Here is a 25727-nt window from a genome sequence, read left to right as displayed (position 1 = left end):
CGCTCTATAGTGCTCTATAATGCTTTGTAATGATCATATGATACACAGAATCTTTCTGACAGACTGTATTACACTACATTAAGCATAGGGGGCTCTCTATACTGTTCTATAATGTTCATATGTGCCACAAGATCCTTCTGACTGACTGTAATACACTAGATGAAGCATAGGAGGCGCTCTATAATGCTCTATAATGCTCTTAAATGTTCATATCAGCCACAGAATCTTTCTGACAGACTGTAATACACTACATTAAGCATAGGGGGCTCTCTATAATTCTCTATAATGTTTATATGATCCACACACTCATTCTGACAGACTGTAATAGACTACATTAAGCTCTATAATGCTCTATAATGCTCTTAAATGTACATATCAGCCACATGATCATTCTGACAGACTGTAATACACTACATTAAGCTGTATAATATAGATTGCACATTTAAAACTTGAACTTTCTTCCATTATTACACTTATTCCAGTGAAACGACGAGTTCGTTATTATTAAAGAAGTGTAAGAGCGCGGTGGTTTTGAGGTGGACGTGCTCCGCAGGAACCCAGCCGAGTAAAAAGGCTTTCTCCGAGCCCATGTGACCATCTGCCCCGCTAAAGCGCTCGCATCTCCTTGTGGGAAAATAGCAGCCGCAAATGTCACGGCCTGCTGTTTGACCTCATTTAAATGGCCTGCTTGCGCGTTAAAATCACGTTTGCGCTCGGCGCCCGGGCTGCATTTCCAGCCCAGATGATTCATAATGTATAGCAGATCTCACGGCCGGAGCGGCTCAGGCGGCATTAAGGCTGAATAATGCGCCTCGCCTCATTCTTCTTCTTCTCTCTCTCTCTCTCTCTCTCTTTTTTTGTTCCTCGCCCACTGTGGAGGTGATTTGCATGTTGTTATCCCGACCGGGCGCCTGCCGTGGGCATGAATACAAATGCCTCCACCTGAGCTAATTGACCAGTAGCCCTTGCTTGAAGGGCAGCATGAATCTGACTGCCCTTTAGGATGTAATTACCCGGCATTGTGTCATAAAACAAGCTTGTAATTGCCTCTTTTATTAATGATTCACTCAAAGAAACAACAAGCGGTTCAGACCCAAAGCAAGGGCAGACCTTTCGGATTAAATTTAAAGCGACGGGTCCCCCTGACAACCTCTACAGCCCGAATGGAACTGCTGAAAAGGGCTGGGTTGACATTAATGGCGCCGCTGCCATTTTGCTGTTCGCTGTTATTCATTTTTGAGGCGAGTAATCAGAAAAAGACTGTTCTTATAGTATTACAGTCATTATAGAGCATTATAGAGCGCTCCCTACGCTTCCTGTTGTGTATTACAGTCTGGCAGATTGATTGTGTGGCTCGTATGAACATTATAGAGCATTTTAAAGCATTATAGAGCCTATCAGAATGAGAGGCTGTATCATACGAACAATATATAGCTTCGTAGAGCACCCTCTACTCTTCCTGTAGTGTATTACAGTCTGTCAGATTGAGCTTTTGGATCATATGAACATTATAAAGCATTATAGAGAGTTAAAGAGCGCTCCCTATGCTTTCTGTAGTGTTTTACAGTCTGTCAGAATAAGTGTTTAGATCGTATGAATGTTATAGAGCATTATAGAGTGCCCCCTATGCTTCCTGTTGTGTATTACAGTCTGTCAGATTGTGCTTCTGGATCATATGAACATTATAAAGCGTTATAGAGCGCTCTCTATGCTTCCTGTAGTATATTACAGTCTGTCAGAATGAGCATTTGGATCATATAAACATTATAAAGCATTATAGAGCGTTATAGAGCGCTCCCTATGCTTCATGTAGTGTACTACTGTCTGTCAGAATGAGCGTTTGGATTGTATGAACATTATAATGCACTATGGAGCGTTAAAGAGCACTCCCTATGCTTCCTGTAGTGCATTACAGTCTTTCAGAATGAGCATTTGGATCTTATGAACATTATAGAGCATTATATAGCACTCCCTATGCTTTGTGTAGTGTATTACAGTCTGTCAGAATGAGCGTTTGTACCGTATAAACATTATAGAGCTTCATAGAGTGCCTTCCACACTTCCTGTAGTGTATTACAGTCTGTCAGAATGGGTGTGTTGATCGTATGAACATTATAGAGCGCACCCTTATGCTTCTTGTAGTGTATTACAGTCTTTCAGAATTAATATGTGGATCGTATGAACTTTATTAAGCATTATAGAGCATTATAGAGTGCTCCCTACGGTTCCTGTAGTGTATGACAATCTGTCAGAATGAATGTGTAATATTCTAATTATAAAGATCAGCGATCACTTGAAATGTTTGGTGAAACAAATCAAATGGTAGAAAAATCAGCACTAGAACTCAAGGATATGATGTTTAATAGTGAAAGTAAGAGCTTTACCACGGGAACATTGCAGTGAAGGGAACTCGAGGGATTAAAAGGACTAAACAGCTGTTTCTTTATGAAAAGCACTTATCAGTTTTGAGAATAACCAGCTAAAACAGCTTCAGTTTACTACGAAACATAAAGATTGGACTCTGGTTTTAATGAAAGAGGGTCATTTGAAGATCTGATTTATGATTTATGGCACGGGTATATTCCAAAATGGCAATGCCAGGATTCGTGGAGGAATTGATTGTAATTGTGTTGTTTTATTGGTTTTCATGACGTTCAAAAAAAAAAAAAACTTCTGCATTTGTTCTCCTCCATCAGCTGGTCATCCCGCTGCGTCACCATATGGTCCAGCACCGCATCACAGTGGATTCCTGCCCCCTTCGCATTTGGCAGGTAAGCGTAAGTAGACCCACCCCCTTTTCATATGCCTTATTTTTATTTTTATTTTTTTGCTTTGTTTGTCGCATTTGTATTTAGTGTTTGTTTTGTGGGTCACCTGCAAAAAGCTGACTGTGATAAAAAAAAATAAAATAAAATTTAGTCCAGAATCAATAGAATTTTCTGCTGCTGTTTCTAATACACTGTCAGAAAAGAATTGTATAATAAAGGCAGGGCTCGAAAATGTGGCCAAAACTTTAAATATCTCATAATGCGGTATACCGATTCATACTGGATTTTTTCCATACCGCCATACCACTAGAGGCACTGTGGAGCACTGTTCAGAATTCTCCCGAGGAATTAAAATCCGAGCCCCCGCGCTCGCAAAGTTTCACCGTTTTGTTCATACTGTGTGAAAAAAGCTAATATGTTCTTTATTTGTAATCGGATTCCTTCACGTCGTCTAAATTAATGAACTGATCTGTGGTCAGGAGCTGCTGTAGGTATTAACCTGCTGATTTTTGTTTGTAGAAAGAGGTCAGAAAAAGTAAAACACCCAAATAAAAGGAGTATTAGCTCATTCGCTAGCTTTCAGGTTGTTTCCCTTACTAGCTGTCTTTTAATGAGCTAGCATTAACAGTGCTAATGCTAATACTGACTGTTTATTATGTTTATTTCTGTCACTTTCATCCCCTTAGCAGCTAATTTAGCTTCCTAGTATCATAAAGACTGATATGGAACGAGTATTAGCAGTGCTAATGTTAATATTGACTGAACATCACGCCTAAAAAGAGTTTATTATGTTTATTTCGGTTAACTAGTCCCCTTAGCTGCTAATTTAGCATCCTAGCATCATAAAGACTGATATTGAACGAGTATTAGCAGTGCTAATGTTAATACTGACTGAAAAACATGCCTTGGCAGCTAATTTAGCTTCCTAGCATCATAAAGATTATTAGTAAACACCAAAAACATGAAAAACACAAAATTATTATGTTTATTTGTCATATTCATCCCCCTCTGCTAATTTAGCTTCCTAGCAGCATAAAGACTGTTAGTGAACACCTGCAAAAAGCTGACTGTGATAAAAAAATAAATAAATAAATGTAGTTCAGAGTTCAGCGGATCTTCTGCTGCTGTTTCTAATACACTGTCAGAAAAGAATGGTATAATAAATGTAAACTTTATATATCACATAATTCTGGGCAGTATACCGGTTCAGATTTTTCCCATACAACTAGAGGCGCTGTGGAGCGCCGTGCAGAAACACACAGTGTAGATCAGCGCCCCCAAAGAAGCAAACACAGCTCGCTAGCTAATGCTAGTCAGTTAGCATAACAAGCTAACATACCGGAGTTAATGGGAAAGCTCAGAAAAAAAAGCTCAGAAAAAAGCCCAGAAAATGGTCATTTATTCCGCACAAGAGATTAAACGGTAACACTTTCTATGAATGTCATCTCTATAAGACTCTATAAACATACTCATAACACATTATAATGCATTCATAAGGCATTATGAACATGGCTATACATATTTATAAAAATGTATAATTCATCATAGCCGTGTTTATTATGCATCATGAACTGTGATTATAATTCATTAATAGCTGTGTTTATAACATGTTATACATCCCAATATATACCAAGAAACTCAGTCCCAGTGTGCAGACTGTATCATGACTAAAAAAGCTTCCAACTTATAAACACACCCTAAATAATCCTATAAATATATTTTAGTCAATTATAATGTATTATAACAGGTATTTGTGCGCTCTAAGTAAAGTGCCAGACTTGCAATGTGGGACTAGATTATTAACGACAGATATAAACAATTTTAACATATATATTATAAGCATAGCTTATAATGTATTATGATCACAAGTTATAATGATTAATAAGCATGGCTATAATGGGTTATGCATTTTTATAAATATTTATAGCCATGTTTATAATGCCTTATGAATGCATTATAATATGTCATGAATGTGGTTATACAGTCTAATAGAGATGACATTCATAGAAAGTGTTACCGAATAAACTCCATAAAACTGCGAAAATGAAGCAGAAACTAACTTACAGCCCTTTTAAAATATATTAATACTGTAGCTTGAAGGATAATTTAAATATTTTAAAGCACACTGAACTGAATTTATTTGTTAACTGGAGAAAGAAGGAAGCTGTGGCTGATTTTAATTCTGTTATGCCTCTAATGTCTTCAGAAAAACATTATAAATCAATATTAAACGTGTGTCTGACTTGTATTATAGAGTTTTTAAAAAATATGAGATTTCTTTGAAATACCTAATCATTAAGTATTTTAGGTCCATTTATAGTGTTTATGGAACTATTTAAAAAGGTTGGCGTATCTTTATTTTTTTTGAAGGTCTGTTGTTTAATTACATTCTTCAGCTGTTTTTCTGTAAATAAAGTCTGATTTCTTCATATATTGTGTATATATTTTGTGGGACAAAGTAAAAACCCAATAGTAATCTAATCTAATGTAAAGCCTTAGTGTTTTATATTATATGTACTCCTAGCAGTAAAGTAAGTCACAAACTTATATAAAAGCCCTGTCATGCAACAAATAAATAAATAAATGAATAAATAAATAAGATAATAATACAAATACTGTGATAATAATAAAAATAAAGCTCCAGCTCATCAGGTTTAGATCAGGGGATTAATGTGGAGGACTAAAACACTTTTTTACTGTTTACTGTTTACTTTCATGTCTTTAATATTAATCTACAATGTAATAAATAAATTAAATAATTAAATAAATTAAAACAGTGAATTAAAAGGTGTGTCCAAACGTTTGACTGGTAATATACTTGTTTTTTTTTTGGTTTTCTGAGAGTGTATTACTGCTACTGCTGCTGCTGCTGCTGTTATTGAAAGACTCGCTCAGGCCGTTTCCTGCATTGCGGCATCAAGGTTGTTTAGAGAGAAAAAAGCGTCTCTTGCGATTCTCAGTGATTTCAGCAAAGGTCTGGCGTTACGTTACAGCCTTGCTGATTACTTCCAAGGGACTGACAGACTTTGAAAAAGTCTAAAGATGTAAAAAAATATATTATAAATATATATATAAATTTTCACTGTATTTCAGCAGAAGAGCACCACTGAGCGCGGCTTTTGCTTTCAATTCACGAGACCCTGGAGGGTTTCTAAAGAGCTGAATGCCCCCAGACCCATTGAATGGGATCTTTTTACCTTGAATTCCACCTTTTCTTTCACGCTCCGGTTTCCGGTGCACCCTTTCACCTGCAGGGTTTTTTTTTTTCGTGGTTTTTCTAAAAATGATTAAGGCCATTGTGCTCCCCGGCGTGCCGTTTCCATCAGAGGCATTGTTTGGCTTCGGCGCCTCGAGGTGATTTCAAAAAGCGAGCTTTCGAGTCAATCCAATTTGAGTTTATAAACACCTGATGCTCGGGGGAAATAAAGAGAAATTGATGAAACTCTTCAAGGATTCGGACAAAATAAACAAATAAATAAATGCGATGAAACCCAAAACCCAAGGAATTTAAATCCGAGCCCCCGTGCTCGCAAAGTTCCTACGTTTTGTTCATAATATGTGGAAAACGCTAATATTTTCTTTATTTCTAATCGGATTTCCTGACGTCGTCCAAATTAACAAACTGATCTGTGGTCAGGGGGCTGCTGTAGGTATTAACCTGCTGATTTTTGTTTGTAGAAAGAGGTCAGAAAAAGAAAAACACCCACATAAAAGGAGTATTAGCTCATTAGCTAGCTTTCAGGTTGTTTCCCTAACTAGCTGTCTTTTAATGAGCTAGCATTAGCAGTGCTAATGTTCATACTGACTGTTTATTATGTTTATTTCTGTCACTTTCGTCCCCTTAGCTGCTAATTTAGCTTCCTAGCATCATAAAGACTGATATGGAACGAATATTAGCAGTGCTAATGTTAATAATGACTGAAAAACATGCCTTAGCAGCTAATTTAGCTTGCTAGCATCATAAAGACTATTAGTAAACACCATATTGAATGTGTATTAGCAGTGCTAATGTTAATACTGATTGAAAAACATGCCTAAAAAGAGTTTATTATGTTTATTTCTGTTACCTAGGGCCCTTAGCTGTTAATTTAGCTTCCTAGCATCATAAAGACTATAAGTAAACACCATATTGAACTAGTATTAGCAGTGGTAATGTTAATAATGACTGAAAAACATGCCTTAGCAGCTAATTTAGCTTCCTAGCATCTTAAAGACTATAGTAAACACCATATTGAACTAGTATTAGCAGTGCTAATGTTAATACAGACTGTGAAAAACATGCCTAAAAAGAGTTTATTATGTTTATTTCTGTCCCTCCTGTCCCCTTAGCAGCTAATTTAGCTTCCTAGCATCATAAAGGCTGATATGGAACATGTATTAGCAGTGCTATTGTTAATATTGACTGTGAGAAACATGCCTAAAAAGAGTTTATTATGTTTATTTAGGTTACCTAGTCCCCTAAGCTGCTAATTTAGCTTTCCTAGCATCATAAAGACTATAGTAAACACCATATTAAATGAGTATTAGCATTGCTAATGTTAATTTTGACTGAAAAACATGCATAAACCCTGAATTTATGTTTTTTTCTGTCTCCCTTGTCTCCTTGGCTTCTGATTTAGCTTCCTAGCATCATAAAGACTATAAGTAAACACCATATAGGACGAGTATAAGCAGTGCTGATGTTAATACTGACTGTGAAAAACATGCCTAAAAGAGTTTATGTTTATTTCTGTCACTCCTGTCCCCTTAGCACCTAATTTAGCTTCCTAGCATTATAAAGACTATAACTAAACACCATATTAAATGAGTATTAGCAGTGCTAATGTTAATTTTGACTGGAAAACATGCCTAAACCCTGAATTTATGTTTATTTCTGTCTCCCTTGTCTCCTTGGCTGCTAATTTAGCTTCCTAGCATCATAAAGACTATAGTAAATACCATATTGAACGAGTATTAGCAGTGGTAATGTTAATAATGACTGAAAAACATGCCTTAGCAGCTAATTTAGCTTCCTAGCATCATAAAGACTATAGTAAACACCATATTGAACGAGTATTAGCAGTGGTAATGTTAATACTGACAGAAAAACATGCCTTAGCAGCTAATTTAGCTTCCTAGCATCATAAAGGCTGATATGGAACATGTATTAGCAGTGCTATTGTTAATATTGACTGTGAGAAACATGCCTAAAAAGAGTTTATTATGTTTATTTAGGTTACCTAGTCCCCTAAGCTGCTAATTTAGCTTCCTAGCATCATAAAGACTATAAGTAAACACCATATAGAACTAGTATTAGCAGTGCTGATGTTAATACTGACTGTGAAAAACATGCCTAAAAAGAGTTTATTATGATTTTTTTTGTCCCTCCTGTCCCCTTAGCAGCTAATTTAGCTTCCTAGCATTATAAAGACTATAGTAAACACCATATTGAATGAGTATTAGCAGTGCTGTTGTTAATACTGACTGAAAAACATGCCTAAATTCTGGGTTTATAATGTTTATTTGTGTCACTTTCGTACCCTTAGCTGCTAATTTAGCTTCCTAGCATCATAAAGACCATACAACATACGACCAGAACATGCCTAAACCCTGAGTTTATTACCAGTATGGTTATTTCTGTCATTCTTGTCCCCTAAGCTGCTAATTTAGCTTCAAAGCATCATAACGACTATAGTAAACACCATGGTGAATGAGTATTAGCAGTGCTAATGTTAAAAATGTATTTTACAGTTATTTTGTATGCGCATTTATACATGCAATTTTCTGGAGACAGAAATTCAGCACAGAATATGCCACTAATTTTCTGTCTAGCTGCTAAACACCGATACACTGGCCTTTTTAGTGAACCAGCATCATGATCACTGCTAATGCTAATGTTATGCCTAAACCTACTCAGATCATCTACCACTTTCCTTTTGTGTCTTTTTAATCAGACCCAGTGAGCCTTTTATTGGCCTAGCTAATGCTAACTCTGACGTTAAAGCAGAGGGTGTTAGGAAGGGGGAGGGAGAGAGAGAAAGAGAGAGAGAGAGAGAGAGAGAGAGAGAGTAAATCTGGTTGGAATGGTTCAGACACCTCCAGCCTCCGTCTCTAATCCCTGTTTGGCATTTTGCAGATGCTTTCAGTCGCTCCAGTTCCTTTGGCGGCCTCGGCAACCTTTCGGCCAGTGCCTTCGGTGGATTAGGCAACCCATCCCTCGGTAAGGCCTGACCCCATAGCCCCCCCAGATACAGCATCAGCTTAGCATAGTGACGGAGAGAGAAAGAGAACGAGGGAGGGAGAGAGAGAGAGGGAGGGAGAGAGAAAGAGAGGCACTTAGCTCTGCAACAAATGCCAAATAAGAGCTTAGGGAGAGGCAGCTGAAGGGAGAGGCAATAAAAAAAAAAAAAAAAATAATAATAATAATATATATATGAAACAATATGTAATGGTATAAAGTACTGTGCAAAATACAATAATCCATTTATCTCAGTAATATCAGTGTTCTTACCTGAAAAAAGCACCACATATGATTTAAACAGATGCAAATAAACATAAATACGGTAAAAAATAACAAGAATTTCCAATTAAAACATTAACTAAGTTAATGTTTTATCCTGTAAGACTGTGACCTGAAGAACAAAGTGTAGAGATTGCAGATTTATCCTGGATGCTCCTTAGTCAGCATGTGTATGTATATATATATATATATATATTTATATATTTATATATATATATATATATATGTTTAGTTCCGTCAGCAGCTCACCTGATTTACCAAATTTAACAAATTTACCACTGCTCTTTGTAAAATTGCTGTTTGTATTTATTGCAATGCTATAAGTGTTTTACTAAGCTCATACATAAACACTTCCTGCACAGATAAGAAGCTTTTTCTTTGCTAAAAATTCCCACAGGTGCCTTATTTTATACAAAAAAATATTTTATACATAAATTAGCATGTGATAATATAAATAGTAAAACTACCAGTAAGAACAGTAGTTAAAAGGAACTGTTATGTCAAAACTAAAAATTAAATGCCCAATGCTCAACTGTAACCCTTCAACACTTTCTATAAGAATGTTATAGATCCGAAGAAAACTGGGGGAAAACTAAAATATATAATAAAAATTGTAATTTATAAATAAATATGAAAACTATAGACTATGGATTATAAAATGCATCAATGCAAAAAGAAGAACAAGAAATAATTTGGTTAATAATATGCATTTCAAAACATAAGTTATGGAAAACGAGAACCAGGATGACAATTAATCAAACAAAATTAAAGTTTTGTCTAAATAAAGGTTATATAAAAAAAAGAAGAGGCAGCTGAAGGTAGAGAGAGAGGCAGCTGAAGGTAGAGAGAGGCAGCTGAAGGGAAAGAGGCAGCTGAAAGGAGAAAGGCAGCTGAAGGGAGAGAGGAAGCTGAAAGGAGAGGCAGCAGCTGATAGGAGAGAGGCAGCTGAAGGTAGAGAGGAAGCTGAAAGAGAGGCAGCAGCTGATAGGAGAGAGGCAGCTGAAGGGAGAGAGAGGCAGCTGAAGGGAGAGAGGGGCAGCTGAAGGGAGAGAGAGGCAGCTGAAGGGAGAGAGGGGCAGCTGAAGGGAGAGAGAGGCAGCTGAAGAGAATGGCAGCTGAAAGGAAAACGGGAGCTGAAGGGAAAGAGGCAGCTGAAGGGGGGGAGAGAGGCAGCTAAAGAAAGAGAGGCAGCTGAAGAGAAAGGCAACTGAAAGCAAAGAGGGAGCTGAAGGGAGAGAGGCAGCTGAAGGCAGAGGCATTACAGCAGGCTGGTTTAATCTTACTCCAACACAGCTCACAGCCAGCCGCCTAATACTGCTCCTGCATTAATTACACTCCCAGCGCTCCCAGACCTGCCAGCAGTTCCCCATCCCTCCCTCCATCCCTCTCTCACTCTCTCCCTCCCTCCCTCCCTTTCTTTCTCTCTCTTTCTCTCACATTATCTATCTCTAATTCAGTTGAAAACGTGAAACTCATATATTATATAGATGTATTATAGATGCACACAGAGTGATCTATTTTAAGCAGACCGATTGGAACTTTTGGCAGTGTGCCAAGTCCTGCTGGAAAATGAAATCCACATCTGCATAAAAGTTGTCAGTAGCAGAGGGAAGCATGAAGTGCTGTAAGATTTTTTTTTTTTACAAACTTGATAAAACACAGTGGATCAACACCAGCAGATGACATGTCTCTCCAAACCATCACTGATCATCAGTAAATTTTACATTTCATTTGTTTAGTTGCTGAATACAATCAGATCCTCACAATGTTACAAGATTTCGTAGAAAGTATAGCAGTATAAACTATATCTAAATTGAAAACCTCTGGAATATAATCAAGAGGAAGATGGATGATCACAAACCATCAAACCACCAAACTGAACTGCTTGAATTTTTTGCACCAGGAGTAAAGCAGCATAAAGTTATCCAAAAGCAGTGTGTAAGACTGGTGGAGGAGAACATGATGACAAGATGCATAAAAAAACTGTGATTAAAAACCACCAGGGTTATTCCACCAAATATTGATTTCTGAACTTTTAAAACTACTTTATGAATATGAACTTGTTTTATTATTTGCATTATTTGAGGTCTGAAAGCTCTGCATCTTTTTTGTTATTTCAGCCATTTCTCATTTTTACTTAATTTCATTTTCATTTAATTTTACTCAAACAAAAACCTATAAATAGCAAAATCAGAGAAACTGATTCAGAAACTGATATGGTCTCTTAATTTTTTCCAGAGCTGTGTATATAAACTGTATCTTTCTCTCTCTCTTTCGGCCTTTCACTTTTGCATATTTATTCTTTCTCGTTTTTTTTATATTTCTCTCTCTCTCTTTCTCTCTCTCTCTGCACTGTTAAACTGGGCTTCCTCTGTAGAAATCGATTACAGATCGCGCTGAAATAGAAGCTCAGGGCTGTTCGTGGCTCGCTCGCCCACAGCGTGACCGACTCTCTCTCTCTCTCTCTCTCTCTCTCTCTCTCTCTCTCTCTCTCTCTCTCTCTCCCTTTTCGCTGAAAAAGCTTTAGAACCCTTTCTCAGAGAGAGAGAGAGAGAGAGAGAGAGACCCAAAACCACCCAAATCTCTCATTTCACACTCAGGAGGGAAACACTCCACCCGGCAGGAGTCTGGGAAGGCCTGGAGTTTAAAAAATGATTTTAATGCAAAAAAAAAAAAATAAAGCGTATTAAAGCGTGAGTTAGAGGCGTATTGATCAGGTTTATCTGGAGGAAAACAGAATCCCACATGTAAACACTGTGACTGTGACTCTCAGAGCTGCAGAGAAACACAGTTTCTCACTTTACTCACTAAAATAAACACGAAAACAGTGGATTTTATATTTTATATGGATTTATTAAGGTTTTTATTGAATGTGCCTCTCTTAATATGAAGTGTCTATTTAATTTCTATTTTCTAATTTCTAATTTTAATTTACTATTTTAATAATGCAATGTGATCTTTGTGTTTATAAAAATGAAAAAAAACAAACTGAACTGAATGAAATAAGATTTTTAGTGCTTTGCCTGTTGTTGTATTTTGTAGTTAAAAAATGCTAAAAAAGGACACTAAGCTAAAATAAAAAACACCTGATCAGTCATGTGACTTAGTTAGATTTACATGTGCAGTGTGTGTTTAATAATTTAGTTTAACAATCTTTACTTATTAATAATTGTTATTTTGCATGTTAGACTGACCTGTTTCAAACTTCAGAAATCCAGAAAAAAGTGTAATATAATAATTTACAAAATAATTTTAACACTTTTTTTGGCATTTTAATTTTAATAGCTAAACATTAAAAAAGAAACAATGAGAAAAAAAATAAACGAAGAAAACAGATATTTGTATATATATAGATGAGTTTGCCAGTTTAATTTAATGACAATTAAATCAAATTTGAAATCAATCAATCAATCAACATTTATTTTCACAGAGCATTAACAGAATAAAAGGGACTAAAAAGATATAATAAGAAATTAGAAGTAATAAGGAACAAAATAGTAAAAATAATAATAAATAAAAGAAATGCAAATTTTGGATCTTTAAAACAAATTAATAAAGTATGTATGTAAAAAAAGGAATATAAAAAATAGGAAATTCTACAAAGATAAAGATAATGAAATCGACACATTAGAAGTAAAGAATTTTTTAAATATAAAATTAAGAAAAAGATAATAAAATTGATACATAAAAAGTAAAGTAAAATGATAAGAATTATATGAAATTAATAAAATTAATAATAATAATCTAAGAACATAAGAATCTAAATGAAATAAGAATAAAAAAATGAACTTAATAAATAAAAATATATATATAAAATAGTAAAAAGACTTAAGACTTAAAAATAAAAGTAAAAAGACTTAAATTTAAAACAATCGCAGGCTTTCTGATGGGGCCTAGAAACTAAAAATAGCTAAAAGCCGAATTTCCCAGTAAAAACTCTCGGTACCTGACAGGTGATCCAGCCACTGGAGCGAGTCTAATATAATAATTATAATAGAATTATAATAGAATAATTATTATCACAAGCCATCAAACCAAACTGAACTGCTTGAATTTTTGCACCAGGAGTAAAGCAGCATAAAGTTATCCAAAAGCAGTGTGTAAGACTGGTGGAGGAGAACATGATGCCAAGATGCATAAAAAAAAAAGTTTTTCTTTGCATTGAGGTCTGCGTCTTTTTTGTTGTTATTTCAGCCATTTCTCCTCATTTTCTGCAAATAAATGCTCCAAATGACAATATTTTTATTTGGAATTTGGGAGAAATGTTGTCTGTAGTTTATAGAATAAAACAACAATGTTCATTTTACTCAAACATAAACCTATAAATAGCAAAATCAGAGAAACTGATTCAGAAAATGAATTCATTTTTACCAGAGCTGTATATTGTCCATCATAAAAATGCCCAATAAGAAATATACCAAAACATATTTTTAGATTAATAATATAATAATAAAATAAATAGTAGTCGCCTTAAATTACACACATTTTACCAGCTTTATCCAATCAGCTTTTCAGCAGAACCTCTATAGCTGTAACTTTTCCTTCACATTAAGAACCGACTATATAACCAATTCCATGTTCCTCTTTTCTTCTTCTGCTGTTCCAGGAGCGAACAGTGTGTTCGGACCCAAAGAAGGACCGGGTCTTCCCGGGTTCAGCCCCCACCACGACGCCTGGAACCGGCTCCACCGGACCCCGCCCTCCTTCCCCACGCCCCCCCAGTGGCCAAAAGCCGCCGACGGCGAGAGGAGCAGCTCCGCCAACAGCCACGAGCGCGAGAGGGAGCGCGAGAGAGAGAAAGAGAGAGAGAGGGAGCGAGAGAAGCGCGACTCTTCTATTGGAAAAGACGAGAAAGACAAAGACAGGTCAGTGTCGTAGCTCTGCTGTGGGTGGTTCCATAGTGTCTACCTGTAATTAACTCTATATAACATTAGAATACTAAACCCTAAAACCCCAAAGTCTGTGGCAGTATCTGTTTCATTAATTTTAATGTTATATAGAGTTAATTACAGATAGACACTGATTCTCACTGGTGTTTATGAGGGTTTAGTATTCTATATTATATAAAGTTAATTATAGGTAGACACTCTCACTGAACACTGACTTTATTATACTATTATACTTTATGATACTAATGTTATATAGAGTTCATTACAGGTAACACTCATTCTCAATGACCACTGACTTAATTCATGTTTATTTGGGTTTAATATTCGAATGTTATATAGAGTTAATTACAGATAGACACTCTCACTGACCACTGACTTTATTCTTTATGTTTATTTGGGTTTAGTATTCTAATACCTGTGATTACCTTTGTATAACATTGAAATAAACACACATATACAAAGTTGTTGGTCATTAGGAGTGTCTACCTGCAATTAATGCTATATAACCTGTGTGTACCTGTGACTTGATTTGACACGTTCTTTTCGTCTTATCTCTTCCAGGGATTCTCTGGATCGTAATCGCCACAGCAACCGCTCGTCTCCCGCCTCGGCTCCCGTCAGCTACCAGATCAGCAACCTGATTCGCTCCAGCAGCCATAACTCCGCCCCCCGCTGCGACGCAGAGAAGGACCTCCTGGAGCGTCAGCGCGAGGCGACGGCGGCTCTGATGGCGGACGTGAAGGTGAAGGAGAGCCGCTCTCCTGGAAAAGAGATAAACGAGCGAAGCACCTCCTCCGCCGACTCCTGCAAGCCGATTCGCCGCTCCCCGTCGCCGTACTCCAAAAACATCCTGAGCGACGCAGGCATAAAGATGGGCAGCCTGGGGCTTCCGCTTCCGATCAAGGACCCCGACCGCGACAGGAAGGAGACGTCGTCGGTGGAGACGATCCACAAGGTGAAGAACGACATGAAGATCAAGGAGGAGCGCAAAGAGGAGCAGGAGGTCATGGTGGTCGGGTCCGAGCCGGGAAACCAACCCCATCCTCCGCCCCCTATTCATCACCACCCTCACCCGGCTCCGCCCACTTCCCACCAGCCAGCCATGTCAGCAATCTCCCAGCAGGCTCCGCCTCCGTCTCCACGCGGCAGCGACCTTCCGACCGCGGCTTCCTTGCACGGCGTGCCCATGCCGCACTCCTTGCCGTTCCCGATGAGTGCCATGCACCAGATGGGCAGCTTAAACGTTTTGGACCGCGCCCGGATGGCACCGTTTATGGGCGTGAACCCGCTTGCCGCTGGCCGGGATCGCCTCCCGCACCCTTTTTCCACGTGGGATCCTCTCAGGGAGGCATACCGGAACCTGGACCTCCAGAGACGGATGGACTTTCAGCTTCGTTCCGAGCCCGGGCACCGTTTCCCTGGCATATACGAGCCTGAGCGCGTGTATCGAGAGCGGGAACCGCATGAATACTCCCACCAGGAACACCTGCTGGAGGTACGGCGCGAGCAGGAGCGACTGCGGCAGCAGGCGGAGGAACGGGAGCGACTGCATTTGCGAGAGGAGCTGGACCGTGCCAGGCTTCACCAGCTCCACCAGTCTCCAATTGAAGGGCATTTACCGCACATGCCCCCTTTTATGTCGCACCTCGGCGGCATGCCGTACCCTCGGCTAAGCCCTTCCACGGCGCAGAGTGGGTTGCTAAACCGGACGCCACCAACCGCGGCTCTAAGTGCCCCCCCACCCTTAGTGCCAGCGGGTCCGAGCATCCCTAGACCCGCCTCGCCAAGACGGACTACGCCAATCACCACACAGGACCCTAGAGAGTATTCGCCGTCGCGCAACCCCAAAGAAGTGGAGGCGCGGTAACGCCGCTTCGAACTAACTGACTAACCCCGCCCCTCAGTCGTGACAGCTGGACACACCTACATAAACACAAACACAAATAAACACACAAAAATGCTAACAGAAAACATGCACTTATTTTCCGACGAGATACAGTAGAATTGACTGACGTTAAAAACAGAAAAACAGAAATGTTGTATTGTTTGTACAAAAACTAAATTTGTACGTACGGGAGGGAGGGACGGAAAGGGGGGGGAGGGAAAGAAGCACATCGTTACGCTTTTTATTTTGTATTCGCCAATGGAGAGAAAGAGAGAGAGAGCGAGAGAGAGCGAAGAACTTCGAACTTTGACGAAGAATACGTAAAGAATTACGAAAAAGCGACAAATTTGATATTAATATATTAACTAATCCAATGCCTTTTCATTTTTTGTGTGAAAAGTTGAGAAGTGAGATTCTGAAATTTCTGAGTTTGTACTTTTTCCTATTGCCTTTCCATGTACAGACATTATTTTTATGAATTTTACGTTAAAAAAAAAGTCACGTCGATCCCGATCATCGACCCCCTCCTCAACCCCCAAACCCCACCCACTCTATTTATCCCAGTTTCTTTACTGGACATGTTATCGATGTTCACGGAACAAACTGGATCGATCGATGTTACTGTTCTGACAGTCGATTTGCTCGATTTGCTCTGCGGTACCTACCTGGAATTAGTGCTGACAGTGTACACAATGTTACCGAAGTTTCTCTGTTCGCTTGTTTGATTTTTTAATTTTATTTTATTTTTTCATTTCTTTGCCTTTGAGATATGCAGACGAATATGTATTACAAATATTTCTGTTTGGTTCATGTAAAGTTATTGTAAATATCTTGTTGATATTACTTGGAACAAAAATTACATTGTAAATTTATTAGACTTTTTAAATGTTTCTAGAAAAACGGCGGAGGAGAAACACGGAACCACTTCGCGTGGTCCAGAAACCACGGTCATTCTTCTGGTCTGTCCAATCAGAGGGCACGTTTTTTTTTTTTTTCCAAAAACGAAAAAAAAAAAAAAAAAAAACAAGGGGGGAGGGTGGGGGGGCGTGGCCATCACCTGCCGTCTATGCAAAGTGGAAACGGAAGGAAGGTTCTGATTGGACGGTGACCTAAACGAAATGACGAAATGAATTGAAACGAGATGATGGGTTGCGCGTTGGGGGGAGGGAAGGAGGGGTCACGACCCGGATGATGATCATTATTCACCAACGACGAGCCAAACGAACCGAACACGAACCGAAGCATCATCCTCCCGCTCGGGAGGGGACTGAGCCCGAGAGGACGGGCGGCCCGGCGGTGATAGACTGTCTCTGTCGACCTTGTGGTGTTGTGCAGTTGTTTTTCTTAGACTCTTGTATACAAAAAAAACAAGTAGAGTTTTAGGCGTGAAAAAAATGAAAAATGAACATTCATGGTTTAAAAATGTACGGAATAAAGGTTGGACCTTATATCTGCAGTTCTGCCCCTGAGTTTCTGTTTCATATGGAAGAAACTGTTCTTTTTTGTCAATGAAAACGAATTTAACTACACACTAATGTACTAATGCAATGAAACTGAAACACCTGTCATCATTTTAGTGTGGGATTTTAGGTTTCATGGCTAAATTGGAGCAGCCTGGTGGCCAATCTTCATTAACTACACATTACACCAGTAAGAGCAGTAAGAGTGTGAAGGTTCAATTAGCAGGGTAAGAGCACAGTTCTGCTCTAAATATTGCAATGTACACAACATTATGGGAGACATACCAGAGTTCAAAAGAGGACAAATTGTTGGTGCACGTCTTGCTGGAGCATCTGTGACCAAGACAGCAAGTCTTTGTGATGCATCAAGAGCCACGGTATCCAGGGTAATGTCAGCATACCACCAAGAAGAACCAACCACATCCAACAGGATTAACTGTGGACGCTGTAAGAGGAAGCTGTCTGAAAGGGATGTTCGGGTGATAACCCGGATTGTATCCAAAAAACATAAAACCACGGCTGATCAAATCACGGCAGAATTCAATGTGCACCTCAACTCTCCTGTTTCCACCAGAACTGTCCGTCACCACAATAAATTATTGTGCTCTAAAACCAGGTGTTTCAGTTTCATTGTCCAACCCCTGTATATGGTATACTTCTTTAGTTTACCATGGGATATGCTAGGCCAACATTGCTTATATAAAGCTCTGAATCAGTTTCTCTGATTTTGCTATTTATAGGTTTATGTTTGAGTAAAATGAACATTGTTGTTTTATTCTATAAACTACAGACAACATTTCTCCCAAATTCCACATAAAAATATTCTAATTTAGAGCATTTATTTGCAGAAAATGAGAAATAGCTGAAATAACAAAGAAAGATGCAGAGCTTTCAGCAAAGAAAACAGTTTTAAAGTTTTAAGAGTTCAGAAATCAATATTTGGTGGAATAACCCTGGTTGGTTTTTAATCACATTTTTCATGCATCTTGGCATCATGTTCTCCTCCACCAGTCTTACACACTGCTTTTGGATAACTTTACTCCTGGTACAAAAATTCAAGCAGTTCAGTTTGGTTTGGTGGCTTGTGATCATCCATCTTCCTCTTGATTATATTCCAGAGATTTTCAATTTGGTCAAATGAAAGAAACTCATCATTTTTAAGTGTTCTCTCATTTTCTTCCAGAAACAGATCAGAAGTTAGCTAAGGTTTAGCCTAAATTAGATATTTTAGGAAAAAATAGCCTGAATCAGATCAGAATTTAGCTAGGGTTTAGCCTACAATAGATATTTAAGCTTAAATCAGCCTGGATTAGATCAGATAGTAGCTACAGTTTAGCCTACATTAGACATTTTAGGTAAAATTAACCTGAATCAAATCAGAAGTTATCTACAGTTTAGCATACATTACATATTTTAAGTAAAATTAGCCTGAAACAGATTAGCCTAAATTAGACATTTAAGGTAAATTCAGCCTGAATTAGGTCCGATTTTAGCTACAATTTAGCCTACAATAGATATTTCAGCTAAAATTAGCCTGCCTAAGTCTCAGACGTTAGCGAGGGTTTAGCCTATATTAATAAACCTTTATTTTTATATAGCGCTTTTCTAAAACCCAAAGACGCTTAGATATTTTACATTACATTACATTTGGCAGACGCTTTTGTCCAAAGCGACTTACAATATTACAAAATACTACAATAAATACTACAATACTACAACTACGACTTACAATACTAAAAAATTTTAGGTAAAATTAGCCTGAATCAGATCAGAAGTTAGCTAGGGTTTAGCCTATATTAGACATTTTAGGTAAAATGAGCCTGAATTAGGTCTGATTTTAGCTACAATTTAGCCTACAATAGATATTTCAGCTAAAATTAGCCTGCCTAAGTCTCAGACGTTAGCGAGGGTTTAGCCTACATTAATCAATTTAGCTAGAATTAGTCTGAATTAAGCCTGTTAGTAAGAGTTATCGTATCTGTGAGTCTGAATTAAGCGTAAACTCAGATGTGAGAAATGTCCGGGCTGATCGGATGGATGTACGCAGACCGAGGCGATCGATCATGTTGATCAGATTCCTCACTGAACTGCTCCGTTAATCCAGATGTAAATCCGGCCCCGGCTGCTCCTCATTAAACTTTTATAGCGCAAAGTGAGGTTCTCATGCTAACGATTAGCGCTGTTGTCTTTTTCAATCCCACCCATCACTTTAAAGAGCGGGCCGTGCTGGGGGAATAGACATGGCGAGGGGGGGTGGGGGGGGGGTCACTAATAGGCCATCGATTTTGCGCGAGAGCAGCCTTTGAGTGTTTGTGTTGCAGGTAAGCGGTATCGACGCGGACGCTAGCGCCGTATTGACCCGCGGTCTGGACTCATTACAGGAACAGAACGATGGATGACGAGAGAGAGAGAGAGAGAGAAATAGATGAATGGATGGGTGAAAGTGGCTCTCGCGCATCTCCCTTTCCTGTCGTTGTTTGGCAAACGACCCCAGAAGGCCTCTCTCAGCGCGACCGGGAGTTAACCTATCTGCTCCGGTATTGACCTAATCTCTCTCTCTCTCTTTCGCCCTGGTTTTTCTCTTTCTCTCTTTTTTCCTTTCTTTCTTTCTCCCCTGGCTTTTATTATCACTGTATTTCTCCTTATCTTTCACAATCCCACTCTTTTCTTCTTTATATTTTTTGTTATTCTCATTCTTATTTATATTACTTTCTCTATTCTTTCTCTCTTTGTCTCTCTCTCTCTTGCACTCCTGTCCTCAATCTTTGTCTCTCTATATCTTTCTCACACACTCTGTATTTATTAATCTATCTATCTATCTATCTATCTATCTATCTATCTATCTATCTATCACCCCATCCCCAGTTAATTGGAAGAAATAAGGGCCGGAGTTCTATCTATCCTAAAAGATAAAACACAATAAAAGGACTATCACACAGGTATATTAAAATAGCCAGTAGTTTACTGAGTGTATCAAAACTGTAGGACAACTAAGGTTTATAATGAAGTGTCCTTTTTTAGTACTTTCAACACAAAAAAATAAATAAATAGCAGGCTTCAATAAACTAAAGAGTGGAATATCTTTTCAAGACAGAGCTGAATAGTACCTTTTTCAGATGAAATATCACAAATATATAGTGTATATCAAACCAGATGTAAATTTAAAACACAAATTAGAAAGCTAGATTTCAAACAGTTCCCCAATTATCTAAATTACTGTCTTGGTTCAGATTATTATAATTAATCTAATTATTATAACTATAGTTTAGGATTAGAATTTAGGATGAGATTTTAGTTTAGAATTAGCTTTAGGGTGCTTTCACACCTGCCTCGTTTGGTCCGAACCAAAGTAGCAGGTGTGAAAGGGGCCGCGAACCACGGTCCGGACCAAACAACCAGATTTTGGTCTGACCAAGAGAGGTGGTCTCGGTCCGGATCTTCTGAACCATGGTCCGGTTCGCCTGCAGTGTGAAAGCGCTTTTCTGGATGGTTCAAACTTTCGGATCAATTACAGGAAGCTGAGCAGGCGTTCCTCAACAACGACAGCAGAAGAAAAAAAATAACCAACTACTACTGACTGCAGCCTGCGGGAAGGCGGAGTTAGACGTCCAGCGCGTTCAGTCCCACCCACTTTGTCCACGCCACGCCTGGTCAGTCTCGCAAGCCTGTAAGCCGGATGATGCGGCACATTATAGGCGTGTCCCAATTCAGGGGCTGCATCTTTTGAAAGACACATTTGAAGGCAGATTACGTCACCGCGGTGCGACTAGGCTGTCCCATTTCAAAGACTCCTTCGAATGCAGCCTTCTTTTCCTCGGAAACGAAGGATCCACCCAGTGTATCCTTCACAGCCTACAGTATCCCAAGATTCATTGCGTGCCGGCTTATTTCAGCGCGAAAAGGGCGGTGTCAGCAGAGGAGTCGGCTGTATTATGTAGTATATGTAGTATTATGTAGTTTATAGATGTATAAATACTTATAGATTATAGATTATAAATCTTATTTATATATTATATCATTTATATTATAAAAAAAAGTTGGGGCTTTTCTAATGTTTTCATTCAGTTACTTCTGTTTAAGAGCGGCATATAGGCAGGACTAACTACAATAGCACATAAATGTGTTTAAACTGTTAATAATATAGTATTTTGTAAAATACTTATACACATTCAGCTTCACCGCTGTTCAGAAGTTTAAATCACGCTACGTTTAAAATGTCGTTAAAATGCCTGGTTGGGCAATTAATACTGATTATTAGTGAATTTAATTCACCCTGTGAGGAACTCCTGCATCTCTGCCGTTTCTCTCGTTTTTAAGAAGGTTATTCAGCAATATTAAAAAAGGTGTGGTTATTGTAAAAGGACTGGTTATGGGCGGGACCAATAGCAGACCGTCAGCTCCGCTCCGCCCCGCTCTGCAGCCTGTGACCTCGAGGCAGCCCTCAGGGGCGGGGTTATTCAAATGAGTAGGCTGTCTCTCCACAGTCTTTCTCTCCCTCTGGTCTCTACTGCGCTCTACAGACTCGGGTTTCAGGATCGCCAACATGGAGGAAGATTTTGGCTTCATTTTCATTGAATGAATGGGAACAGCGACACGACGTCCATCTTTTTTTACAGTCTCTGGTCTATCTATCTATCTATCTATCTCACTTTTTCTGGCTCTCGCCCTTCACTTATATCTCGTTTTCTCTTTTTGTTCCTCACCCTTCTTTTTCTCTCCTCTCTATTTGTCTCTTTTCTTATCATTTTTCTTCAGCTTTCGTTCCTCTTTCTCTTTCTGTCTTTAGTTTCTCTCTCGAGTTCTGTCTCATCTTCTCTCATTCTCTTGCCTTTCATTTCTCTTTGTTTCTGTTTCTTTTTCTCTACTTCATCTCCTTCATTTGTTTGTCCTTCATTTCTTACGCTTAACTTTTATTAATCTCTCTCCATTTCTGTCTCATTGTCTCTTTTCCTTCCTTTTTCTCTTTCTTGCTACTTTTCTCTTTCTATTTCTCTGCAATCATCTCTCTTCCTCTATCTATTTTTCTTACCATTCATTGTCCTCTCTTATTTTTCTCACTCTGTTTTCTCTCACCCTTTTCTTTCTCATCTCTTTTTTCTTTGTTTCTCTTTAAGTCTCTTTTTCCATTATTAGCCTTTTTTATGTATCTTTCTGTCTCAAACCCTTTATTTCTCTCTTTGTCTCTCACCATTTCTCTCCTCTTTTTGTCTCTTTCTGTTTCTCCCATTTATTTCTCTTTCTCTATTTCTCACTTTCTTGTCCTTCTCTTGTTCCCTTACTGTCTTTCTCTCTTCAATTTCTCTCTAATAGAAATAGAGATTAAAGCACAAAAAGTGAGAGAGAAAGAAGACAATAGAAATGAAAATGTGACAGATGGATTTCTTACTCTCACCTTTTATTACTCTCTCTCTCCATTTCTTTCTCAGTCTCTTTCCCTCCCTTTTCTCTTTCTATTTCTCATCATTTCCCTCTTTGTCTATCTAGTTTTCTTAACATTCATTGCCCTCTCTCTCTCTTTCTCTTTTTCTATCTCTCTCTCTTTCTCTTTGTCTCTCGCTTGTAATTTATTTCACTCTTCATTTCCCTTTCTCTATTTCTCATTTTCTTGTCCTTCTCTTGTTCCTTTACTGTCTCTCTTTCTCTCTCTCTAACTGCTAACAGGGGAGCAGGCAGTGTGAGATCATTACAGAGCCTTACTGAGAATCAATCAGCTCTACGCCTGAAGGAGAGAGAGAGAGAGAAAGAGAGAGAAAGAAACAGTCAACAAATGAAAAGAGGAAGATATATAAAGCAAGAAATAGATAATAAAGCAAAAGAAATGTGAGAGAAAAAGAAGACAGAATAGAAATGAAAAGGAAAGAGGGAGTGACTAGACAAATTGAAAGAGAAAAAAGGAAACTAAAGAGGAAGGGAGAGCAGAGAGAGAGAGAGAGAGAGGGATGGATGGATTGGTGGCGGTGCTGTCAGGTTTATTGGTTAGGGGTAAATCAGGCCGGGCTGCAGTTTGGATGCTCTGTAATTGAGAGGCTTTATTCCTCGGACACACACCTGCGCCCCCTCACCTCCCCCCGGACCCCCGCTAATCACCCCCACTGTTATCTGCTCACCCTGGACCTGAGAGGAAAATGGGCAATCACTCACACACACACACACATACACACACACACACACACACCCCACACACACGGTTTCGTTTCATTTAGTGCAGTTATCTGACAAAAACCTAAAGTACACAATTCCATCCTCTCCGTTCTTCAGAAACGTCTTACATTCAGTCTTTAATAATAAAACAATCATGATTTCAGGCATTCAGTAGATGACCAGGACAAGAAAGGGTTACAATCATCCCATCATACCTTTTGCAATCATTTAGTCTCCTGTGGGCAATGCTAAAATCACTATTACAAATCTTACAGCAGGCAAGACTTTCACTGTTTTTTACATTTACTTTTACCAGACATGGATATACTTTGGAGTAGTCAGATTTGAAATGAGTTTTAATGGGAGCCATGATGCTCCTGAATGCATCCCATCCAGGAGAGGGATAAAAAACACTGCCCGCCCACACTAAAAACTGATTGGCTCTCATAGACTCTTTGCAGAGAACTGGCCAATCAGAATCCTCTCTGTTTTGCATGTGCTTTAAGAATATGCAATGCTCCACAGCAAAGGCAGGATAAAATCAATCATAAATGAATTTAAACACCTCAATCGGAATAGAGCACGTCCACGTAAACACCTCAATCGGAATAGAGCATGTCCACATAAACACCTCAATCGGAATAGAGAGTGTCCACGTAAACACCTCAATCGGAATAGAGCGCCTCCACTTAAACACCTCAATCGAAATAGAGAGTGTCCACGTAAACACCTCAATCGGAATAGAGCGCCTCCACTTAAACACCTCAATCGGAATAGAGCACCTCCACGTAAACACCTCAATCGGAATAGAGCGCATCCACATAAACACCTCAATCGGAATAGAGCGCCTCCACTTAAACACCTCAATCGAAATAGAGAGTGTCCACGTAAACACTTCAATCGGAATAGAGCGCCTCCACTTAAACACCTCAATCGGAATAGAGCACCTCCACGTAAACACCTCAATCGGAATACAGCGCATCCACATAAACACCTCAATCGAAATAGAGAGTGTCCACGTAAACACCTCAATCGGAATAGAGCGCCTCCACTTAAACACCTCAATCGGAATAGAGCACCTCCACGTAAACACCTCAATCGGAATAGAGCGCATCCACATAAACACCTCAATCGGAATAGAGCGCGTCCACTTAAACACCTCAATCGGAATAGAGCGCATCCACGTAAACACCTCAATCGGAATAGAGCGCCTCCACGTAAACACCTCAATCGGAATAGAGCGCATCCACATAAACACCTCAATCGGAATAGAGCGCGTCCACTTAAACACCTCAATCGGAATAGAGCGCGTCCACTTAAACACCTCAATCGGAATAGAGCGCATCCACGTAAACACCTCAATCGGAATAGAGCGCGTCCACGTAAACACCTCAAACGGAATAGAGCGCCTCCACGTAAACACATCAATCGGAATAGAGAGTGTCCACATAAACACCTCAATCGGAATAGAGCGCGTCCACGTAAACATCTCAATCGGAATAGAGCGCGTCCACGTAAACACCTCAAACGGAATAGAGCGCGTCCACGTAAACATCTCAATCGGAATAGAGCGCGTCCACGTAAACACCTCAATCGGAATAGAGCGCCTCCACGTAAACACCTCAATCGGAATAGAGCGCGTCCACGTAAACATCTCAATCGGAATAGAGCGCGTCCACGTAAACACCTCAAACGGAATAGAGCACGTCCACGTAAACACCTCAATCGGAATAGAGCGCGTCCACGTAAACATCTCAATCGGAATAGAGCGCGTCCACGTAAACACCTCAAACGGAATAGAGCGCGTCCACGTAAACATCTCAATCGGAATAGAGCGCGTCCACGTAAACACCTCAATCGGAATAGAGCGCCTCCACGTAAACACCTCAATCGGAATAGAGCGCGTCCACGTAAACATCTCAATCGGAATAGAGCGCGTCCACGTAAACACCTCAAACGGAATAGAGCGCGTCCACTTAAACACCTCAATCGGAATAGAGCGAGTCCACGTAAACACCTCAAACGGAATAGAGCGCGTACACGTAAACATCTCAATCGGAATAGAGCGCGTCCACGTAAACACCT

At 39.2% G+C, this 25727-nt stretch overlaps 1 protein-coding gene across 8 annotated transcripts in view; it reads left to right on the top strand.

Annotated features, from left to right (window-relative positions):
• fbrsl1 (fibrosin-like 1) overlaps positions 1–17497 on the top strand; it is a 523012-nt gene extending 505515 nt beyond the window's left edge. For 5 of the 8 annotated variants that reach the window (XM_049470563.1, XM_049470562.1, XM_049470564.1 and 2 more), the window contains exons 16-19: positions 2697–2777; positions 8884–8967; positions 13874–14132; positions 14718–17497. In XM_049470563.1, coding sequence (XP_049326520.1) covers positions 2697–2777; positions 8884–8967; positions 13874–14132; positions 14718–16023 — 1730 coding nt within the window. In that variant the 3' untranslated portion in view covers positions 16024–17497. The remainder of the gene's footprint in view (positions 1–2696; positions 2778–8883; positions 8968–13873; positions 14133–14717) is intronic. The other 3 variants (XM_022664723.2, XM_049470566.1, XM_049470565.1) reach the window with 3 other exon arrangements.
• The last annotated feature ends 8230 nt before the right edge of the window (positions 17498–25727 follow it).

The sequence above is a fragment of the Astyanax mexicanus genome, chromosome 22 (assembly GCF_023375975.1).
Source record: "Astyanax mexicanus isolate ESR-SI-001 chromosome 22, AstMex3_surface, whole genome shotgun sequence".
NCBI classification, from domain to species: Eukaryota; Metazoa; Chordata; class Actinopteri; order Characiformes; family Acestrorhamphidae; genus Astyanax; species Astyanax mexicanus.
Note: the sequence above shows the minus strand (reverse complement) of the source record. Positions and strands in the feature narration are given on the sequence as shown.